The following is a 21,266-nucleotide window of genomic DNA, read 5'->3' on the forward strand; positions in this document are numbered from 1 at the left end:
GCGGCTTCTGCAAGCAAACCAGACTCGTGAGGGTTTTTGACTTGCTAGAAACCTGGGGTGCTCTGGTGTGGGTATCAACTATCTGTTGGTGTTTTTAAAATCATTTTCTTTCTTTTATCTCTTCTTCAAACCTCTAAAAATTCCATTCAAATTCACGTTTACCCCCACCTTAAGAAAAGATTTTACAGATATCTTATTCTACTTCTACTTATAGCGACGTCCATTCAGTTAAATCAATTTTCATTCAGTTTCCGTACAGCCATTTTGTTTTGTTTTCTTTTTTTATTCAGTTACAACTATGCCGGTTTTTCTATCTGACACTAAATAATTTTTCTGTACATAGGCCTCTTTTCTCGGTTCTTAACATTCACAAACTCAAATTTATTAAGAGGGACAATTATGATTTTCTAGTCTTTCTGAAACTTACTGTGAAACTTGGTACTGTAATTTAATTCCAAATGTGAACCCCTCTGAAAAAATCCCACCCAAACATAAGCCCCAAATTTCAAAATATGATTAAATTACAGCAAGCTCTAATTTAAATTTCATGGGTACTCTAAGCACAAGGCACCTAAAATAGCAGATAATATCCAGATCAAATTGGAATTTGAAATAAACCTTACGCTTAACCCTGACATTTGGTGATTAGATTTATAACCATTCTTTTTTTTAAATTACAGCAAAACAAAAGCAAATGCAAAATACCTTTAATACTAATTTGAAAACTTCTCCGAAGGCCTAACCCTAAAAACTAACTCTGGCATCAGTCGACTTTTTTTTAGAAAATTACTGAGCGTAGTAGAGCAAAACAAAAGCAAATGCAAAATTACTTTCGATGCTAATGTGAAAAATGCTGTCAATGCTTATAATGGCAGATATCATTACATGTAAGTACATGTAAGTTACTGTTTTCAGATTTTGTTCATATCTTTTTGTATTCATCTTGTGATTTCCTGTATGTGAAACTAGACTTTCGTTTTATGGAAAGGCTTGCCTTTGTTGGATTACACAGTGAATAATAATTCAGGGAATTGCCTACGAAGCGCATTTGTTCCTTTCCCACCCTCACAATCTGTAAATGTAAATGTTACACCTGAACATGTAACAGAGCGCACACCTTTGTCTCCGCACGTCCTCGCATTCCCTGTAGGGTCGGTTATTTTAGCTTGTAAGTGGTACACAGCGTTTTTCTTAATAACAATTGGTGCGTCAAAGATGACGGTAAAACCATAGTAGCTAAACAATTCAAGCGTATATAGCGATGAAGAAAATTGTCCGCTTTTGGAAACCAATTTCCTCGCGCTTTCCTTTACCTCCAGGTCTACATCAATTGTGGTGTTTTCAATACCAAAAATGCCAATTCCATGCAAGAAAATATCTTTGTTTACAGAAAAATTAATGCAGTTAACATAAGTCGTCAATAAACTATCGAATTGGACTACCGAATTGAATCTATGACATCGTTGAACTGACAACAGAGAGCCACAACGTTTGATTTCTGAAAATCCCACAGGAGATGTTAACACTGAACTTAAGTATTTGACAATTTCGACGATTTCTTCTGTCATTAAAATTCCACTGTTCAACACAACACTGGCGAAGTCTTCTAGTTTCATTGTTGGAAAACGTATTCCTTTCACTATTTGCTCTCCAAGAATTCTTCTTTTAGCTTTTCCGTCCGCTTCTACTAAGCCTTGCCGCCGACATTCCTTTGTGGCCCACAATTCCACAGCTTTAAACAGTTCTATTTCCGCAATCAGCAGGGTATCTCTTGCAACCATAGCCTCAAGTAAGGACCTGTCGATTGTCACAAATCCATCCGATTTCACAGCCGCATTGGTTTGTTCATCGATCAGTTTCCAGCACTGATCTACCAGGTTTTTCTCTTCGTATTTCTGCGCAGATGGTAAAACACTGAAAACATTTGATGGATCTAAATTTTCTTGTAAATATTCCGTGCATTTATCAACGAGTGAAGGCACCATGTATTTCTTCGCCAAATACAACACCGCCATCACATTATTTCCGCTCAAATTCACTTCATCGCTGTACATGTAACGAAATAACTCCAACAGACTCTGGTACTCACAGTCAGGCAGTTCAATAGAGTCTCTAGTCTCCGCTAGCTCACCGTAAAACATGGCTTCAAACACAGGACTGCCAATCGACAGCACAAACTTGTGAGCTGGAATCACTTGCTTACTTTCACTTTCTCCATCGCTCTTACGAACCACAAACTTCACATCGCTGAAGAGATCGTTGTTGAGCATAAACTTGGTTCTTTCTCTGATGGTTGGTTTCGTTGTCTGCCAGTTCATTTTGGTCTACGATTTGGCTTCAGAACCCGAAAGCGGCGCACTCTAATCGGAAATTTTAAGCAATGCTTTAGGAAACCTGACACGGAATATTAAAGCTTGCAACTTATCGCTTATGCAAACAGCGGCGACACAAAATAACTTCCGTATAGAATTACCATAGAACTTACTTAGCGTGACCGTGATTAAAATAGATTCAGTCATGCAGTCAGGTGTGACTGAAAGCAGAAAGTGTACACTACTCCACCGTGCGAAGGTCTCCTATTTTCCTCCGGGATAAAAAACGAACGAAAAAAGAAAGCAAGCGTGAAAATCGCCTTCTGTGAGGAAACCAGACTCGTGAGGGGTTTCAACATTTAACTCGATCAGCCTTTAAAACAGTTTTTATAGATATCTTATTCTACCTCTACTTATAGTGACGTCCCTTCAGTTTTAAAAATATCATTGTGAATTTCATGAGAACTATTGTTAAATCAATTTTCATACAGTTCCCATATAGCCATTCTGTTTGATTTCCTTTTCTTTATTTTTCAACCATGCCGGTTTCAACAGCAAACTGTTTCCTATCTGAAACTAAATAATTTTTCTGTACATGAGCCTCTTTTCTGTCACTTAATCTTCTAAAATTCAGAATTATTCAGTGAAATAATTATGATTTTCCAGTGTTTCTGAAACTTACTGTAAGACTTGGTACCGTAAAATTCCCAATGGGAGCCCCTCCGAGAAAATCCCACCCAAACATAAGCCCTAAATTTCAAAATATGATTCAAATACAACAAGCTCTATGATAGTGCCCCTTTAAGCTAATACTTGACTGTTTCACGTTGTTTTAAGCTCTTTTGATGATCAAGCCAAAACAATTTTGTAAAAAACATTTTCATCAACAATATAAGCCCAGCTTTCCCCACATTTTAAGGTTTAGAAGAAGGAGAAGAACCTTTATTGATTTATACCGCTCAGGGTAGGCCCTTCAGATGCAAAAAGCTGTCTGTTATCAATGGGAACCCTGAGCACAACAATGTACTAAAACTATAGTATACATATGCATTACACTGATACTGATAATAATATAGATAGAAAACTATGTACAAATATAAGATTTAGAAGTAAATAAATACGAAATACCATCAAGATAGTTCGTTAAAAAGAGTGCAACCATAGTAATAGAAAGATGGTTTTGCGATCTCAGTCCTCACTGCAGGCGGATGTAAAAGGTTGCTTTTTCTAGTGGCACGCGCATGGATTCTATTATTACGTTTAAAATATTCTTTACAATATTGGGTGTAGCGGTCTCGCTCAAGTTAGAAATGAAAGTCTCGCTCCCGGGTTGTCACACGCGCAGTCGAGAATACCAAGCCAAATTAGGTTACGATTCTTTCTTTATTGTTCCTTCGTATTCCTATTCTTGTGGCCTCAGGGCACTTATCGAAGCGGTCAACTGAAATGATTACATTAAGAAATTACCTAAATATTCGTTTCTTTTATAGCTAAAAATGATCACAATCCAAGCGCACGTGATATTGAAAAGAACTAAATAAAACAGTCAAGATCTAGTGAAACTAATGGAATAGAAGCAACTTACGACCTACATAACAATGTAATCTTAAAGATAGGTAAGTTGTCGCTTACCAACGTTCGCGGGTCTTAATTTCTTCGGAGAATTTCGCTCTAACTTGTCTTCTAGATCTTGATCTCAAGGGGTCTTAGTTTGAACTGAAACACGAGCTATGGGCTATGCCTATCTATAATGCGGTAATCACGGCGGTAACATAAATCAAACCACAAAATATTTCGCGACGTATTTGATTCCAACGGAAGCGGTTACATTGGGGACATTGACACTGCAGGCATTTCTTAACGAGTTTAAAAACAGTTTTACGACGGCGCTCCTCCAGCGTGGGCCATTTCAGAGCGTCCATTGACGGGTTTCTACGCAGAGTTCTTGCAACTATTATGGCAGCCCGGTTTCGGAGGGCTTCAAGGGCTTTGTTTGTGACCTTGTCCGCAGCAGCCCCACACACACACAGTATTCTAAAATTGGGCTAATTAGACTACAACAAACTATATTTGCACTCTCTCTAGTGAGGCTTCTACGAAGCCTGCCGAGCATTCCAACGCGTTTTCCCGCCTTCGAAATAAGGTGCTTTATTTGCTCATTCCAGCTAAGTCAAAAACTATACCGAGATAAATAAAGTGAAAAACCCGCTTAATAGCATTGTTATTTAAAGTAATAGAAAAAGAGGTTACGGCAGATAATCTAACGGCAGTTCCGAAAACCACAGTTTACAGAGTATAACTAAAATTAAATCACTTTATTTAAGTTAATTTCATATACGTAATTTAAGCACAAGGCACTACAGTAATATCGGATAATATCCAGATCAAATTGGAATTAAACTTAACCCTGACATTTGGTGATTAGATTTATAACCAATTTTTTTTTTTGATAATCACTGAGTGTAGTACAGCAAATCAAAAGCAAATGCAAAATTATCTTTGATACTAATTTGAAAACTCCTCCTAAGGCCTAACCCTAAAAACTAACTCTGGCTTCAGTTGACTTTTAGAAACTAACTGAGCGTTGAAGAACAAAACAAAAGCAATGTAAAATTACTTTTAATACTGATTTGACAACTCCTGTTATGCCTATAATGGTAGATGTAATTACATGTAAGTCCATCTAAAATATTTAATCTATTCGTCCTATTTATACTATATCATTTCGCTCTCTCTCACTGTTTTCAGATTTTGTTCATATCTTTTTGTATTCATCTTGTAGGTGAATCTGGACTTTCGTTTCTGGAAGCGTGTCAAAAAGCCTCCCCGCCAAGGCTTTCCTTTGTTGGATTACACAGTGAATAATAATTCAGGGAATTGCTTACGAAGCACATGCTCTCCGTTCCCACCTTCACAATCTGTGAATGTAAATGTGACACCTGAACATGTAACAGAGCGCGCACCTATGTCTCCGCAAACCCTCTTTTTATCATCAGGGCCGGTTATTTTAGCTTGTAAGTGCTGTACATTGTCTTTCTTAATAACAATTGGTGCGTCAAACATGACGGTAAAACCGTAATAACTAAACAATTCAAGAATGCATAGGTCTGAGGAAAACTGTCCGCTTTTGGAAACCAATTTCCTCGCGCCTTCGTTTACCTGCACATCTACGTCAAGTGTGTGTTTTTTAGTGCCAAAAATGCACAGTCCATGCAGCAAAATATCTTTGTTTGCAGAGAAATTGATGCAGTAGTTATATGTCGAGATAGCCGGTCCAAGCGGCACCCGCCAAAGAATTCCAACCCCCATGATCGAGTTGAATCTACAACATCTTTGGACCAACAGAAGACCACAGCGTTTGGTGTTTGAAAATCCTATAGGACAAGTCAACACTGAACTGAAAAATTTGAAAATTTGATTGATTTCGTCTGTCATTAAAATTCCGCTGTCCAACACCACACCAGCGAAATCTTCTTGTGTCATGGTGGGAAAACGCATTCCTTTCACTATTTGTTCTCCAAGAATTCTTCTTTTATTTTTTCCATCCGCTTCCATTAAGCCTTGCCTCTGACATTCCTTTGTGGCCCACAACTCCACAGCTTTAAATAGTTCTATTTCCGCAATCGATAGAGTGTGTCTTGCAACTATTGCCTCAAGTAAGGACCTCTTGATTGTCGCAAATTCATCCGATTTCACAGCCGCATTTGTCTGTTTATCGATCAGTTTCCAGCATCGATCCATCAGGTTTTTCTCTTCGTATTTCTGCGCAGATGACAGAATGCTAAAAACGTTCGACGGATCTAAATTTTCTTGCAAATATTCTGTGCATTTGTCAGCGAGTGAAGCCACCATGTACTTCTTAGCCAAGTACAACACTTCCACTGCATTACTTCCCCTCAAATTCACTTCATCGCTGTACATGTAACGGAACAACTCCAACAAACTCTCGTACTCAAAGTCAGGCAGTTCAATAGAGTCTCTAGTCTCCGCTAGCTCACCGTAAAACATGGCTTCAAACACAGGACTGCCAATCGACAACACAAACTTGTGAGCTGGAATCACTAGCTTGCTTTCACTTTCACCATCGATCTGACGAACCACAAACTTCACATCGCTGAAGAGATCGTTGTTGAGCATAAACTTGGTTCTTTCTCTGATGGTTGGTTTTGTTGTCTGCCAGTTCATTTTGGCTTTTGACGTGGCTTCTGAACCAAAAGCGGCACGCTCTAATCGGAAATTTTTAAGTTATCCTTTAGGAACACTGACATTGAATATGGCTTAGTAAGGACTTAGCGGTCACACAAAACATTGTCCATATAAAATTACAAAAGATCTTACTTGCACTTAGCAAGCGTTACCGTCATTACTGCAAGTCATTCAGTCATGCAATCAGGTGTGTTTGGGTCGTCACGGCTGTTTTGCTTAAATTTAATATCCAGAGAATCAAATACTGTGATCTTCTTGTAAAATGGCAGTTTTCTTGTACTGAGAAGTATTCCAGATGGCTTTCAATAATTCGTACATTGTTCGTTTCAATTTCAGACGTGGAATGTGAAATTTCATGTTTGTGTGCCATTTGGGATCGGAAAATTTGGAATTAACGTTCAAGCGAGGGAGGAATGTTTACAAAGGATAAGTAGTTGGTAAACATATTTTACTTTGATCTTACGTGTAGAAACTCGGTTTTCTTGTAGGTGTGCCTTCAATTGTAATTTGCGGGACAAGCCCGTTATGTAATCTGAATTTATAAAATAAGTTGTTGCTGTTGTTGTTGTTGTTGTTGTTGTTGTTGTTGTTGCTACGTGTGCGGATATTTATAACGAGTATAATTGGAACTATGACTGGCAGTGATCACTGTGCTTTATGGGGTTGTAATGCCGGGGGGGGGGGGGGTGGGTACTCGGGTATAAACGTGACGAGGTGTCCGACGGAGCCTAATATTTTGCACCCAAAAAACTACATGGACCTTATATTGTGCACCCAAAAAAATACAAGACTGGAAATTTTAGACCCAAAAAAATACATGACTTTTATACCCTAAAAATACAATCTTAAGAACAGTATACATACTACCTTTCTACTCTTTCTGCCTTTCGGATCTTGCGGGAACTTTGGCTTGAATTGCGTAAGAACTATTAGCCTGGCAGAAATTCGAACCCAAAAAAATACGCGCAGATTTTTCAGACCCAAAAGAAATTCACGCTTAAATCTTCAACCCCAAAAAATATAGGAGTTGAAAATTTTAGCCCCCAAAAAATACGTCCGAACCCCCCGTCACTTTTATACCCGAGTATCCCCCGGGGTTGTAATGGGGTTGACAGGCCTGCGCTACTCTCACGTGCGTGTTTTAGCCTAAATAAAAGTTTTTCCCTCACGGTATTTCTTTTTAAGAACACTTTTTTTTCTCTAAGAAAAGAGCAGTGTCCCCTGTTAATTTTCTTTTAGCGCTGAATTTTATTATTATTAATGTCATTTATGGTTTGGAGGATTTGCGTGGTGGTCACTGAACATGTTTTGTATTTTGATCTCAAAGGTCATTTCTGGGTTATGCGTGCTTCTGTTTAGGGACTGTTTTTCTTATTCCCGTTGTGGTATTTGATTCAGGTTTGGTATGGCTCATGTCAGTGCGTCCGGTGACAGTAAAGCCTCTCTTTTTATCTCCGTATAAAGGATAGGATTTGAACCGTGTACAGTCAACTCTCTCTAAGGAGGACACCCTAGGTGCCAGATTTACTGTCCGCCTTAGAGAGGTGTCCGTCTTAGAGAGAGTTCATGTAAACTGATACCCGAACATCAAAACTGAAACCAGTGCTTTATTACTTTAATTACAGTGTACAATGTAGTCATGACGGGCCAGCTGTGCCTCTTTTATATATTCCTTACGGAATCCAACACAGTTCATACACACTTTGAACATTTGTGAATCAACCTTAACAAAACTCGTTTCTGTCGCTTGTTATTTGACAGTACGTGGAGTCGAGGTTCATAACCCCCATTCACTACGAAAAAGACTTTGTAATACTGCACTGCTGTTGCGTTGCAAGTCTGGCATCTCGTAGGCGCTGGATAGCAAAGTGCATAGGTAAAGAAAACGAGAAGATTACAACTGCGGTTGATCTAAACCAAGACGCGAAAAAGCGAAGGAAGAATACAAGTGACTCAACTGATTCCAGTAAACGGCAGCGCAAATGAGTTGTTGTATAAATGACACGAAAAGTGACTTCAATGTTGTATTAAGACATATTGTAAGGTCTGGTATATTTTATTAAAACCGCTGTTATCAGATTGCGCTAATTTTTCGGAATTTTGGACCTGTTATAAAATTTCAAAAACATCCGGTGTCCGCTTTGAGAGGTTTTTTGAACCAACATGTTGGAAAAAAGTGTCCGCTGTCCGCCTTAGAGAGAGTTCAGTTACAGAGAAACAAGTGAAATTCGACAGGGACTAAATTTACTGTCCGCCTTAAAGAGGTGTCCGCCTTAGAGAGGTGTCCGCTTAGAGAGAGTTGAGTGTAATAATCATTATCTTGCACAGAGCTTTTGTATTGCCGGGCCTGGCTATTTGCTTTTGTGGCATGATGATGTTTATAATCACGACTATTTACACGGAATGCCCGCAGGGCATGACATGTCTAGGTTTCGGTCGGGTATCTTCTTCGTCGTAGCCACAAATGTGCACATTAATTTATGCATTAAAATATGTCCTACCCTGGTAGGGATGTATTGTTCTGATTTTCTTCAACAAAAGCGGCCCAATCAAAATCTATTATTCGGGCACATATCACGAGAGAGGGGACCCACTCATCCCTTCCTGTGTGACGTCAAATCATTATTTGATTTATTCATTAAACCTTGATTAAATTCTACCCTCTCCCAGCAGGGATTTATTGTTCTGATTGTCTTGAAGAAAAACAGCCCAATCAAAATCTATTATCGGCGCGTATATCACGAGGGAGGGGACCCACTTATCTTTACCTGTGTGACGTCAAAGCAAGTCATCATTTCGAAAAGTTGTTTTTGTTCAATGGCAGCCACATGTATGAATCTAAGACTCTGATCTGCCGTTTTCAGAGAGAAAACAAACCTTTTTCAAGCGGTAAATCGAAATAATAACTTCTAGGTAGTACTGGACAGTTGAAACGGTGGAAATTGGGAGAGTTCACAGCGAAGAAACTCCGCTTTCAAAAACAGATCGAATAATCAAAGCGAAGGATTAAAATAGAGCTAGCAGCGGGGTCATGACGTTATTGCAGAGTTATTTCTGGTATGATTTCTAGGCACAACGATAAGTATCACGCAATATATCTGAATAAAACCATTCAGACAATTATGTCAATTGCCAATGGAGGATAGTTTTTAAATATCTGCGAAACATACAATGGGGAATAATTGGGGCTACATTAAGCATTCCGTGTAATGCCCTTAGCCGGGCATCTTGTTGTCTTTTGATCCTTTGTTTAGTATTGTAGCTTCTTTGAGAGCTGTGCAATGCCTTAAATTGAGGGCTTATAAGTCATTCTGCTCTAGTTACGGGCGGTGTTTTTGTGTTCGCTTCGCTCCGCACTGTAAACATGAGGTTTGCGTTGAGGGAGCTGAGTATTTTCCCCCTGTGTTTTGATAACGCCATAGAATGATAAGGCAATTCTTCTGTGTTGGTATTCTCGTTGCTCTAGCCTCCCAAGCAGTCGTTTTTAGGGGATTCGTATTACCACCTACCCAAAGAAAACGTCTACTCTAACCGAGACTCAATCCGTAAGGCTGGGGAAGCCTTGTTAATCTTAAAAGGCAGAACACTTCTTCCACATGGCCTCAATATTCGCGAAGAAATTTACTAGCTTTTTTCCTTTTATTATTTCTTTATATGTTTTGTTATTATTATTTCATTCGCTTCATATTTTGTACTGTCAATCAATTTAGTTTTACGTAGTTCCGCTATTGCGCAAATATTTGTTATATAAGCGTATGTCTCAATGTAAATTCTTATTGCACCTGAATTAAGAAGGCTGGTTTGACCAGACGAAATATAGTAACCTTTAAACCGTAATTCTACCTTGTATCGGTCTCTGTTTTTTTTTTTTATCATTTGTTTTTGTTAAGCCGATCAGATCAACAATTGATCCAACGTATACGAGCAGGATTATCGTCCACGGTTGTTGCTTAGACTTTACTTATCTAAAAATATATTCACAAGAACATTTTCAGCCTAACGTTGGCAGAAAAATATTCAGTTCGGGCCGGAAAAACAATATTCTTATAAAAGAAATAAGTGTATTAAAAGATGTTCCCAAGTTTTCAAGCCTTGAGTCACTTCAATGTTACAAAATGCTCTATTTGAGCCTATGCGAGCTTAAAAAAAACCGTTCCTCGAAGCTCACAGTGTTCCACCGACACTCATTATTTATGTATGATATTGAGCCCAGAAGAATTCGAAGTTATTGTTTGTAAAGTGAAAGATGAGGGAGACTGAAGGGTTACAAAGGATCCATATATACGATTTTTTAGGCTCGGCTGCAGCCGTTCAAAGCCTAACTTGTTCCTCTTTTTCTTCTTTTCGCTTTCCGTGAAAAGAGATCTGAGAGTCGACTGACCTGCACCGGGGCAAGAATGTAAGGAAAGCATATAATACATGTCAAGTAGTGGTTGCCTAGGTAATATGTAGTCTGTTCCCACCTTGAACCGGCAACGTTTTGATTAAACCAACAAACATGAACACGTTTATTCTTACAATCACCTTTATTTTCAAAATAACGCGTTCGTATATATATAGCACGTGAACAAACATAGCAAAAAACAAAATTACCATGGCCAGAAATTTTTTGTTTTGATAACATCGAATTACACCGACACAAATGTAATTTTTCTTTTGGCGACCTAATATTGATTCACTTAGTGAATAGACCATCTGATGTTCAGGATGTCCATGAGCGTTTAAAAAAAGACAGAAAATTCACTGTTATAACCCTAATGCGAAAACAAAAACAAGGTACATAGATTTTTTCAGATTACTTACTACAGAAAAGAAGGCAGAGAAGAGAATTAAACTTCATCAGATTATATTATTTGGTAACAAATTGCTTCTTAAATCAAAACAGGAATAAATGAACTTAACCATCTGCTGCATGTGCTGACATGATCAGAGGAGATAATTGATGTGGTTTGTAAATGTTTGAAAAACGTTTTGCTTATCCTATGAAAATATATTGTTTATGCTATAGTTTTAAGTAGTTTTGGTATTTGTATATTCCGCAATTTTTGAATTTTGCTTACTTGTATTTGAACCTTACTTTTCAATTCACAGCAACGTTTTAAGTCGTGCACTCTATCCTCCGGTGTGAGCTATGTGTAGATTCATGAGAGGATGACAGAGAACCAAAACGTTTGGTTTCTGAAAACCTTAAGGGAGAAGTCAACACTGAGCTGAAGTGTTTGATCATTTGGATGATTTCTTCCTGTATTAAAATTCCACTGTCCAGCACTACACTCGCAAAATCTTCTTGTGTCATGGTTGGAAAACGCATTCCTTTCACTATTTGCTCTCCAAGAATTCTTCTTTTATCTCTTCCATCCGCTTCTACTAAGCCTTGCCTCTGACATTCCTTTGTGGCCCACGATTCCACAGCTTTAAACAGTTCTATTTCCGCAATCAGCAGAGTATCCCTTGCAACTATCGCCTCAAGTAAGGACCTCTCAATGGTCGCAAATCCATCCGATTTCACTGCCGCATTTGTTTGTTCATCGATGAGTTTCCAGCATCGATCCGCCAGGTTTTTCTCTTCGTATTTCTGCGCAGATGGCAAAATGCTGAAAACATTCGACGGATCTAAGTGATCTTGCAAATACTTCGTGCATTTCTCAGCGAGTGAAGGCACTATGTATTTCTTAGCCAAGTACAACACTCCCATCACATTACTTCCGCTCAAATTCGCTTCATCGCTGTACATGTAACGAAACAACTCCAACAGACTCTCGTACTCACAGTCAGGCAGTTCAATAGAGTCTCTAGTCTCCGCTAGCTCACCGTAAAACATGGCTTCAAACACAGGACTGCTAATCGACAGCACAAACTTGTGAGCTGGAATCACTCGCTTACTTTCACTTTCACCATCGCTCTGACGAACCACAAACTTCACATCGCTGAAGAGATCGTTGTTGAGCATAAACTTGGTTCTCTCTCTGATTGTGAGTTTTGTCGTCTGCCAGTTCATTTTGGCCTACGACTTGGCTTCTGATCCCGAAAGCGGCGCGCTGTAATCGGAAATTTTAAGTAATGCTTAAGGAATCCTGACACGGAATATAAAGCTTGCAACTTATGGCTTAGTAAGAACAGCGGCGATACAAAACAATGTCCATATAGAATTACCGGCATAGAACTTAGTAATAGCGTGACCGTGATATAGATTCAGTGATGCAGTCAGGTGTGACTGAAAGCAGAAAGTGTACACCACTCCCACGTGAGAAGGTCTCCTATTTTTCTCCGGGATAAAGAGCCGGAGGAAAGCAAACAAGGGAGCGTGAAAATTGCCTTCTGCGAGGAAACCAGACTGGTGAGGGTTTTCGACATTTTACTCGATCAGCCGTTTTAAACAGTTTTTGTAGATATATTATTCTACCTCTACTTATAGTGACGTCTATTCAGTTTTTAGAATACCATTGTGAATTTAATAAGAACTATTGTCAAGTCAACTCATAGCACTTTTGTTTTATTTCCTTTTCTTGTTTTTACAACTGTGCCGGTTTCAACAGCAAACGTTTTTCTATCTGAAACTAAATAATTTTTCCCTACATAGGTCTATTCACAAACTAAGATTTATTTAGTGGGATAATTATGATTTTCCAGTCTGTCTGAAACTTACTGTGAAACTTGGTACCGTAAAATTCCAAATGGTTGGAGATGTTGGGCGGTGAAACGAGCGGTTCGCTCTTCGTGCGTTTTGTGATGCCGAGTACGACTGACACGAGCGCTCTTTCCGTGCTTTCCCCATTTACCAAGAGATTCACGGCCGGAAATTCCGGTTGGGTTGTAAATGTAACATGCCTTTTTCAGTCGTTCCACTGGAAAATTTCCGGAAAGAATGGAACTTCTGAAAAGGTAGTCTCGTTTTCCCGTTGGAAACTTTCCGATGAACGGCGTGTTCCATTTACGAGTTTCACAAGGTTTGACCAGTTCCAGGCCGTTCACGACCATATCATGGCGGCTTCTTCTACTCCCCTGGTGACTTCCCTCTCCTCGAGCAGTACTTTATACGAATGCTCGGTGTGTCATGGCCTGGCTCCAGATTTTCAAACGTTACTTAATCACAACTGTGCCATGTATGTCAATGCATGGCAAGTAGTATTTATCGAAGAAAACATTACATTTCACCCTCGGGTTCTTTGAGTGTTCCGCTTATTTCCTGCCTTGAGACCTAAAATCTGTAATTAAACAAGGTCTTTTGTCATTCACCTTTTCACATCATCTGTTTCAAGTGCATGTCGTTGAGGAGCTCTTCCTGTGGTTTGTACTTCTCTGCACATAGCTTTAATGGTCTCTCAAGTTATCCTGGAGTGGCTTTTAAATTCATCAATCGTATATCGCGGCAAAATATTTTAACGAAAACCTTGATTTTGGTGAGGATCGCGGCTCACATAGGTTGCAATCGCCGCCAGGATAGGAATGTCATCATTTTTTGAATTCACGAGACTCTCTTCTTCCAAAGGCAACTCTACAATTTCGTTTAACTACAACAATTGTGCAACCATTTTGTATTTTTGGTGCGGAATACATCGGACGGAGAAGGGAGCCTGGAAATGGATGGAACGTGTGTCAAATGGAACGCGTTCTTCACCGATAAACATTTCCTACCGAAATTCCCGGAATTTTCCGGAATCTTTTGTTAAATGGAAAACGCCCCTAGTTTTCTTCCCTTATTTTCAAGGTCCTAGTGAAGTATGTCCAAAAGGTTTTTGAACTTTTGGCCCACAAATTAACATGCTTTTGCCTGTTAGTATATTAGTCAATCTTTTGCGTCTTCAGTTGGTTAAATTTGTGTGGATTTGAACAGTGTCGAATGCCTGTACTTTACGCTAATCGTGAACGAGTAGTGTTCCGCGTCCTCTTTTGCAAAAGCTCCAAATTAATCCACCCTAAATTTTACACATGTTGAAGACCGATAATTTTTTCATAACATAACAAAAAAATAGCTGGATATATTTGGATATAGCAAGCAGCTTTACAAAACTTTAAACTTTACATCTTGCTCCATCACGCTTACGGCGATCACGCCATTAATGGCACGCAACATGTAAATTGTATAAACAAAGTTTCTTTCTTCATTTCTTTTGCAAAAACTCAACAAAATACAAACTGTCATCGCAGAATGACAATTGATTTGGAAGGAAGTATCGCTTTTCCTGAAGAAATGAACAGGCATGTGGGAGGTTTTGCAACAGAAATCGACCTTGTACGAATATGAAATCGATAAAATATACCGTTATCATCATGGTAATAATGGGGTTGACCGGCCTGCGTGGCTCCCACTTGTGTGTTTTAGCTTTCATCAGAGTTTTGCCCTCACTAGTATATCTTTAAGGGAACGCCCTTTCCTGTATGAAATGAGCGGTTTTCTCGTATAAATTTCTTTGAGCGCTGGATTTTGTTCTGAATGCCATTTATCGAGTGTATTTGTTTTAAGTTTGACACTGATGGTTGACATTGGGTAACGAAAGGCAAAGGCGTTTGTTTTCTTTTTCGTTTTGTAGGAGAGCTCGCCCTCTATTTTCAAAGTTTACTTCTGAGAGTGTCTTTTTAATGAAGTTTCCTGGGTAGCCTCTCTCGAGAAGTTTCGCTTTGAAGTTGTTTATGCTCTCCTCAAATTGTGTTTTAGAGGAGTTTGTTCTTAGCAGTCTAAGGTCCTCTCCTAAGGCACTACTATTGTGGTCATGAACATACAAGACAAAATAAACGACCGTCAAATCAACCTAGATAACATAGAACACTACAGACCTCTAGAAAAAACGGTGATTAAAGACACAAATCGCAGAGTCCAACAACTAATCAGTGAGCTCCACGGCGGAATTCACATAGATGACCCAAAGATGGCTTTGTTGTCAAACACCGAACACGCCTCGCACTCCGATCTTTTACACCCTAACGAAAATACACAAGCCTATACCAGTTGGTAGGCCAATAATATCAGGGTGTGAAGGCCCAACAGAGAGACTTTCATCATTTGTTGCGAAACTTCTCGAGAGAGGCTACCCAGGAAACTTCATTAAAAAGACACTCTCAGAAGTAAACTTTGAAGATAGAGGGCGAGCTCTCCTTCAAAACGAAAAAGAAAACAAACGAATCTCTCATTTTGTTACCCAATATCAACCATCAGTGCCAAACTTAAAACAAATACTACTCGATAAATGGCATTTAATAGAACAAAATCCAGCGCTCAAAGAAATTTACACGGGAAAACCGCTCATTTCATACAGGAAAGGGCGTTTCCTTAAAGATATACTAGTGAGGGCAAAACTCCGCTGATTAAGGCTAAAACACGCACGCGAGGGTCGCGCAGGCCTGTTAACCCCATTATTACCATCTCATTAGTTTGGCCTGCTTCTCGCTTTTATTCAGTCATTTGGTCGTTTTTTTTTTTAACATCTTTATCAAGTTAGAATGGTATAAAGTAAACTGAACTGCAAGTGTGGCTTCAATTATGGACCACATTTCCTTTATTCTTGGGCATCGATTGGGCGATTCATTCAGTAGGAAGTTAAATGGTTTTATTCTAGAACTTAAATTGACACTATAGTGACCTTCACCCAACCCACTTATGCAATACCGGGAACGACAACTATGACAAGTGAACTCCAATACTAGATAAATTCAGGGTGATGAACAGCTTGTTCATATTTTTGGCCCTCACGGGGACAATTATTTTACATGTCCTTATTAACACTGATGAGTTCAATTCTGATTATGGGAATGTATCTGTTTTTCCAAAGAGACTAAATCAAGATATTCACTTTGTCAAGTCCTTTAATTTTCCTTGCAATGACAAATGTGTTTATGTTCACAAAACATGTCAGTTTTCACGTTTATTTAATGGCAATAATATGAATAGTCTTGTTGCTTTTGATCAAGAACATTACGCAGTCAAATTTTAATGAAGTTGAGGAATGTTTATATCTTGCTCAATCAAATGAGCGTCTCCCAAGGGCAGATGGCCATACAAACCTTGATCTAGCTCTACAGCAATTTTATAACCTGATGATGTACAGATAAAATCTTCAAATATCTAACTCACATCACAAAGGGCTCAATGGGTACAATTGCCGGCCTTCGCTATCCAAATACTCAGTTGAACAAGAACAAATATCAATATGGCCGAGAAAGAACCTATAAATGCTCAGACTTCCGTTTTAGCATATACATTGTGAACTTTGTGTCTGAACCTTTGACCCATTTTTAACTCTTGAGTAATACAGAACCAGTGAATAAGTTGTAGCATTACTTCAGATTTCTTCCACATTCATCTTCTGCAACATTTTTTGGTTTTAACAAAAACCATTCAAATGTTTGTTAGCCTTGACCAAATCTTTACACTGGTAATGTAGGATGTGTCACAAGAAAACTATGAGAAAAAGGTTACAAATTATGTATATGATGTATATGATAATTGAGTGTACAAGCTAAGGTAGCAAACCATTTTTATTTAACCATAAAATTACCGCTAGACATTTTTTACTGCACAAATAAAAAATACTTTCTAATGATGCAGTACATTTTACTGCCTTGTTGCTCTTATGTAGACTAACCTTGTGTGCAAGTGAAAGTAATACACACCAAAATAAACTAGTAACAATACAATTTCCCACCCCCAGCAATAGCCCTGCACCCTTGAATAGAATTAAAAGGATAAAGTGCAGTCGCCGCCATTTAGCTTTTAATTCGAGCCTAGTCCACTGCATCACACCTTTTTGCTCGGACCCGCTCGTTTCGAACACCGCCCAACATCTATCCGCCTTGATTACAGCAAACTCTATGAGAGTGCCAATTTAAGCTAATAGTTAAGCGTTTCACGTTGTTCCAAGCTCTTTTCATTATCACTGAAGCCAAAACAATTTTGGATCGCAACATTTCCATCAATAATATGAGCCCGACCTCTCCAGCATTTTAAGGTTAACTGAGTATAAAAAAAAAAATAAATCATTTTATTTAAGTTTCATGGGTACTTTTAGTACAAGGCACTACAGTAATAGCGGATAATATCCAGATCAAAATTGCAATTTGAAATAAACCTTAACCCTGACATTTGGTGATTAAATTTATAACCATTTTTTTTTTATATATAATCACTGAGTGTAGCACAGCAAAAACAAAGATGAAAGCAAATGCAAAGTTACCCTTGATGCTTATTTCAAAACTTCTCTTAAGGCCTAACCCCTAAAAACTAACTCTGGCATCAGTTGACTTTGACACTGAGCGTAGTAGAGCAAAACCACAGCAATGCAAAATTTCTTTAAACACTAATTAATTTGAAAACCCCTTTTAATGCCTATAATGGCAGATGAGGTTACTTATAAGTTTTCTTAATAAAAAATTTTATCTATTCATTGTATTCATACTCTATCATTTCGCTCCCTTTTACTGTTTTTAGATTTAATTCATATCGTTTTGTATTCATCTTGTGATTTCTTCTATGTGAATCTAGACTTTCGTTAAATGGAAAGGCTTTCCTTTGTTGGATTACACAGTGAATAATAATTCAGGGAATTGCTTACGAAGCACATCTTCTCCGTTCCCACCTTCACAATCTGTAAATGTAAATGTTACATCTGAACATGTAACAGAGCGCGCACCTATGTCTCCGCAAACCCTCTTTTTATCATCAGGGCCGGTTATTTTAGCTTGTAAGTGATGCACAGTGTTTTTCTTAATAACAATAGGTGCGTCAAACATGACGGTAAAACCATAATAATTAAACAATTCAAGAATGCAAAGGTCTGAGGAAAACTGTCCGCTTTTGGAAACCAATTTCTCAGCGCCTTCGTTTACCTCCACATCTACATCAAGTGCGTTTTTTTTAGTACCAAAAATGCACAGTCCATGTAGCAAAATATCTTTGTTTGCAGAGAAATTGATGCAGTGGTTATGAGTGGAGGAAGCCGGAAGGGGCACCCACCAACGAATTCCAACCCCCATGATCGAGTTGAATCTAAAACATCTTTGGACCGACAGAGAACCACAACGTCTGGTTTCTAAAAATCCCATAGGACAAGTCAACACTGAACTGAAAAATTTGAAAATTTGATTGATTTCGTCTGTCATTAAAATTCCACTGTCTAACACCACACTGGCGAAATCTTCTTGTGACATGGTTGGAAAATGTATTCCTTTCACTATTTGCTCTCCAAGAATTCTTCTCTTAACTTTTCCATCCGCTTCCACTAAGCCTTGCCTCTGACATTCCTTTGTAGCCCACAATTCCACAGCTTTAAACAGTTCTATTTCCGCAATCGATAGAGTGTGTCTTGCAACTATCGTCTCAAGTAAGGACCTCTCGATTGTCGCAAATCCATCCGATTTCACTGCCGCATTGGTTTGTTCATCGATCAGTTTCCAGCATCGATCCATCAGGTTTTTCTCCCCATATTTCTGGGCAGATTGCAAAATGCTGAACACATTCGATGGATCTAGGTGATCTTGCAAATACTTCGTGCATTTCTTAGCGAGTGAGGGCACCATGTATTTCTCGGCCAAGCAAAACACTCCCATGGCATTACTTCCGCTCAAATTCGCTTCATCGCTGTACATGTAGCGAAACAACTCCAACAGATTCTCGTACTCACAGTCAGACAGTTCAATAGAGTCTCTAGTCTCTGCTAGCTCACCGTAAAACATGGCTTCAAAAACAGGACTGCCAATCGACAGTACAAACTTGTGAGCGGGAATCACTTGCTTACTTTCACTATCACTTTCACCATCGCTCAGACGAACCACAAACTTCACATCGCTGAAGAGATTGTTGTTGAGCAGAAACTTGGTTCTTTCTCTGATGGTGGGTTTTGTTGTCTGCCAGTTCATTTTGGCCTATGACTCGGCTTCTGAACCCAAAAGCGGCGTACTCTATCGGAAATTTTAAGTAATGCTTTATAAATACTAACACGGAATATGGCTTAGTAAGAACAGCGGTGACACAAAACATTGTCCATATAGAATTACCAATTAGAACTTACTTGTCAATAGCAAGCGTGACCCATTGAGTCATGGAGTCAGGTGTCTTTGGGTCGTCACGGCGGTTTTGCTAAAATTTAATAACCAGAGAATCAAATTCGGTGATATTTTTGTAAAATGGCAGTTTTCTTGTGCCGGAAATTATTCCAGATGGCTTTTAATAATTCGTACGTTGCTACTGATTCGTTTTAATTTCAGACGTGGAATGTAAAATTTAATGTTTGTGTGCCATTTGGGATCGGAAACTTTGGAATTAACGTTCAAGCGAGGGAGAAACCTTTACCAAGGACAAGGAGTTGATGGGGAAATTATATTTGACTTTTATATTGGGAGTCAAAACTCGGATTCCTTTAGTGTTTGTGATATACTGTAGTAGTTCTGATAAGAACGAGCTGTAACGCTGGCACGTGATTGTGATCATATTTCCGTGCATAATCTCTGAGGTTAGCTATGTAAAAGTACTTCGCGAGTTGTAAACGAAGAGGTCATCTTCAAGACCGTGCATGTTATTAAAATAAAATACGAAAATACAAAGTTGGCGACGAGGATGCCCGATACCGTCCCTACGTCCGGCAGTGCAACGCCAGCCATTTCAGCAAGTCCTTCTAGTCCGATGGCTTCTTTACCGACTTCCCGAGTTGCCGTCATTTTCTTTAGCAGATTAAGTCGTCTACTCTCGGACAGCGTTGATCCAAGTGGGTTCAGTCATTGGAGTATTTTATTCTTGCTTGTGGTATAAGGGATCCCAAGCAGAAGCGGGCCGTTCTTCTACACCTTGCGGGCCAAGAGTTACAGGATGTACATTCGCCACGTTACAAGACACAGGAGAAGACTACGATACAGCGGTTCAACGCTTAACGGCTTACTTCGAGCCCAAAAAGAACGTGCCCTTCGAGAGGCACATTTTTCGGTCCGTTCCTCAAATGCCCGACGAGCCCCACGATGCTTTTTCAACACGGTTACGGCAGTTGGTGAAGAGTTGCGACTACTGGGAGAGGGCTAGTGAAATGATCAGGGATCAGCTAGTTGACAAGTGTCAGTTATTCCCGGGACCTTCGACAACGGTTTCTTCGAGAGACGGACCTCACTTTGCAGAAGGCTCTGTCCATCGCGCGCGCTACAGAAGCTTCAAATCGAAATGCCGCGTAAATGGAGACATCAGCTTCAGCGCCGGTCAGTTCGCTGCGATTTCGTTCAGACCGTCCGAAACATTCTAACCCGCCCCGCACCGTCCAAATGGAAACGCCCCTAGGTGAAGCTGGTCTGTCAGTTTTGCTGCGGTAAAGAAGGTCACAAAGCGAAACACCGCGTGAAGCAAATTCGCCTCGTTGAAACCGGAGAGTACTTGCAAGATAACTCTCTCGATCAAGAGTATCTCTTCGCATTGGAAACCTCTGTTTCGAAGTGCATTGTCTCGATCCGCGTCATTGACACGGAAGTACCCGTAGTCATTGATCTGGTGCCAGTGTAAACGTTCTTGACGGTACGGCTTTCCAGCGTTTCCACGGTATTTCACTGTAGAAAACAGATGTCCGTGTGTATCCCTATGAATCGCCGAAACCTGTATCTGTAGGGGACATATTCGATACGCGCGTGTACTCTAGCTCTACTGGTTTATCAACTGAAGCTCGATTTGTGGTTGTTGAAAATGACAACGCTGGTTCGCTCTTAGGAATTCGAAAGGACACAGATTTCGCCTTGGGTCTACTGAGAGTCGGGCCAGCCCGGTGGAGGTACGGTCGCTCATGC

General features: G+C 39.4%; 3 protein-coding genes and 1 pseudogene across 3 annotated transcripts; all 4 read right to left on the bottom strand.

Moving 5' to 3' along the window:
• Nucleotides 1-287: 287 nt before the first annotated feature.
• LOC146466806 (BTB/POZ domain-containing protein 6-like) lies at nucleotides 288-19,496 on the bottom strand. Its single transcript, XM_085126802.1, has 3 exons — nucleotides 17,761-19,496; nucleotides 4,714-4,889; nucleotides 288-631 (listed from the first exon to the last, which is right to left on the bottom strand). Exon 1 carries the CDS (start codon nucleotides 19,365-19,367, stop codon nucleotides 18,030-18,032), a length of 1,338 nt encoding a protein of 445 aa, XP_084982928.1. The 5' UTR covers nucleotides 19,368-19,496; the 3' UTR covers nucleotides 288-631; nucleotides 4,714-4,889; nucleotides 17,761-18,029.
• On the bottom strand, nucleotides 617-2,425 carry LOC146466807 (BTB/POZ domain-containing protein 6-like). Its single transcript, XM_085126805.1, has one exon. It carries the CDS (start codon nucleotides 2,316-2,318, stop codon nucleotides 1,005-1,007), a length of 1,314 nt encoding a protein of 437 aa, XP_084982931.1. The 5' UTR covers nucleotides 2,319-2,425; the 3' UTR covers nucleotides 617-1,004.
• Nucleotides 5,163-6,320, bottom strand: LOC146466808 (BTB/POZ domain-containing protein 6-like). The gene has a single exon (XM_085126493.1). It carries the CDS (start codon nucleotides 6,318-6,320, stop codon nucleotides 5,163-5,165), a length of 1,158 nt encoding a protein of 385 aa, XP_084982619.1.
• Nucleotides 11,026-12,874, bottom strand: LOC146466809 (BTB/POZ domain-containing protein 6 pseudogene; annotated as a pseudogene).
• Nucleotides 19,497-21,266: the final 1,770 nt, after the last annotated feature.

The sequence above is a fragment of the Pavona decussata genome, unplaced genomic scaffold (assembly GCF_977016875.1).
Source record: "Pavona decussata unplaced genomic scaffold, jaPavDecu1.1 SCAFFOLD_140, whole genome shotgun sequence".
Taxonomy (NCBI): Eukaryota; Metazoa; Cnidaria; class Anthozoa; order Scleractinia; family Agariciidae; genus Pavona; species Pavona decussata.

Coding starts and splice junctions, on each gene's coding strand:
- LOC146466807 (XM_085126805.1), bottom strand. CDS start 2,318: ATGAACTGGCAGACAACGAAACCAACCATCAGAGAAAGAACCAAGTTT.
- LOC146466808 (XM_085126493.1), bottom strand. CDS start 6,320: ATGTTTTACGGTGAGCTAGCGGAGACTAGAGACTCTATTGAACTGCCT.
- LOC146466806 (XM_085126802.1), bottom strand. CDS start 19,367: ATGAACTGGCAGACAACAAAACCCACCATCAGAGAAAGAACCAAGTTT.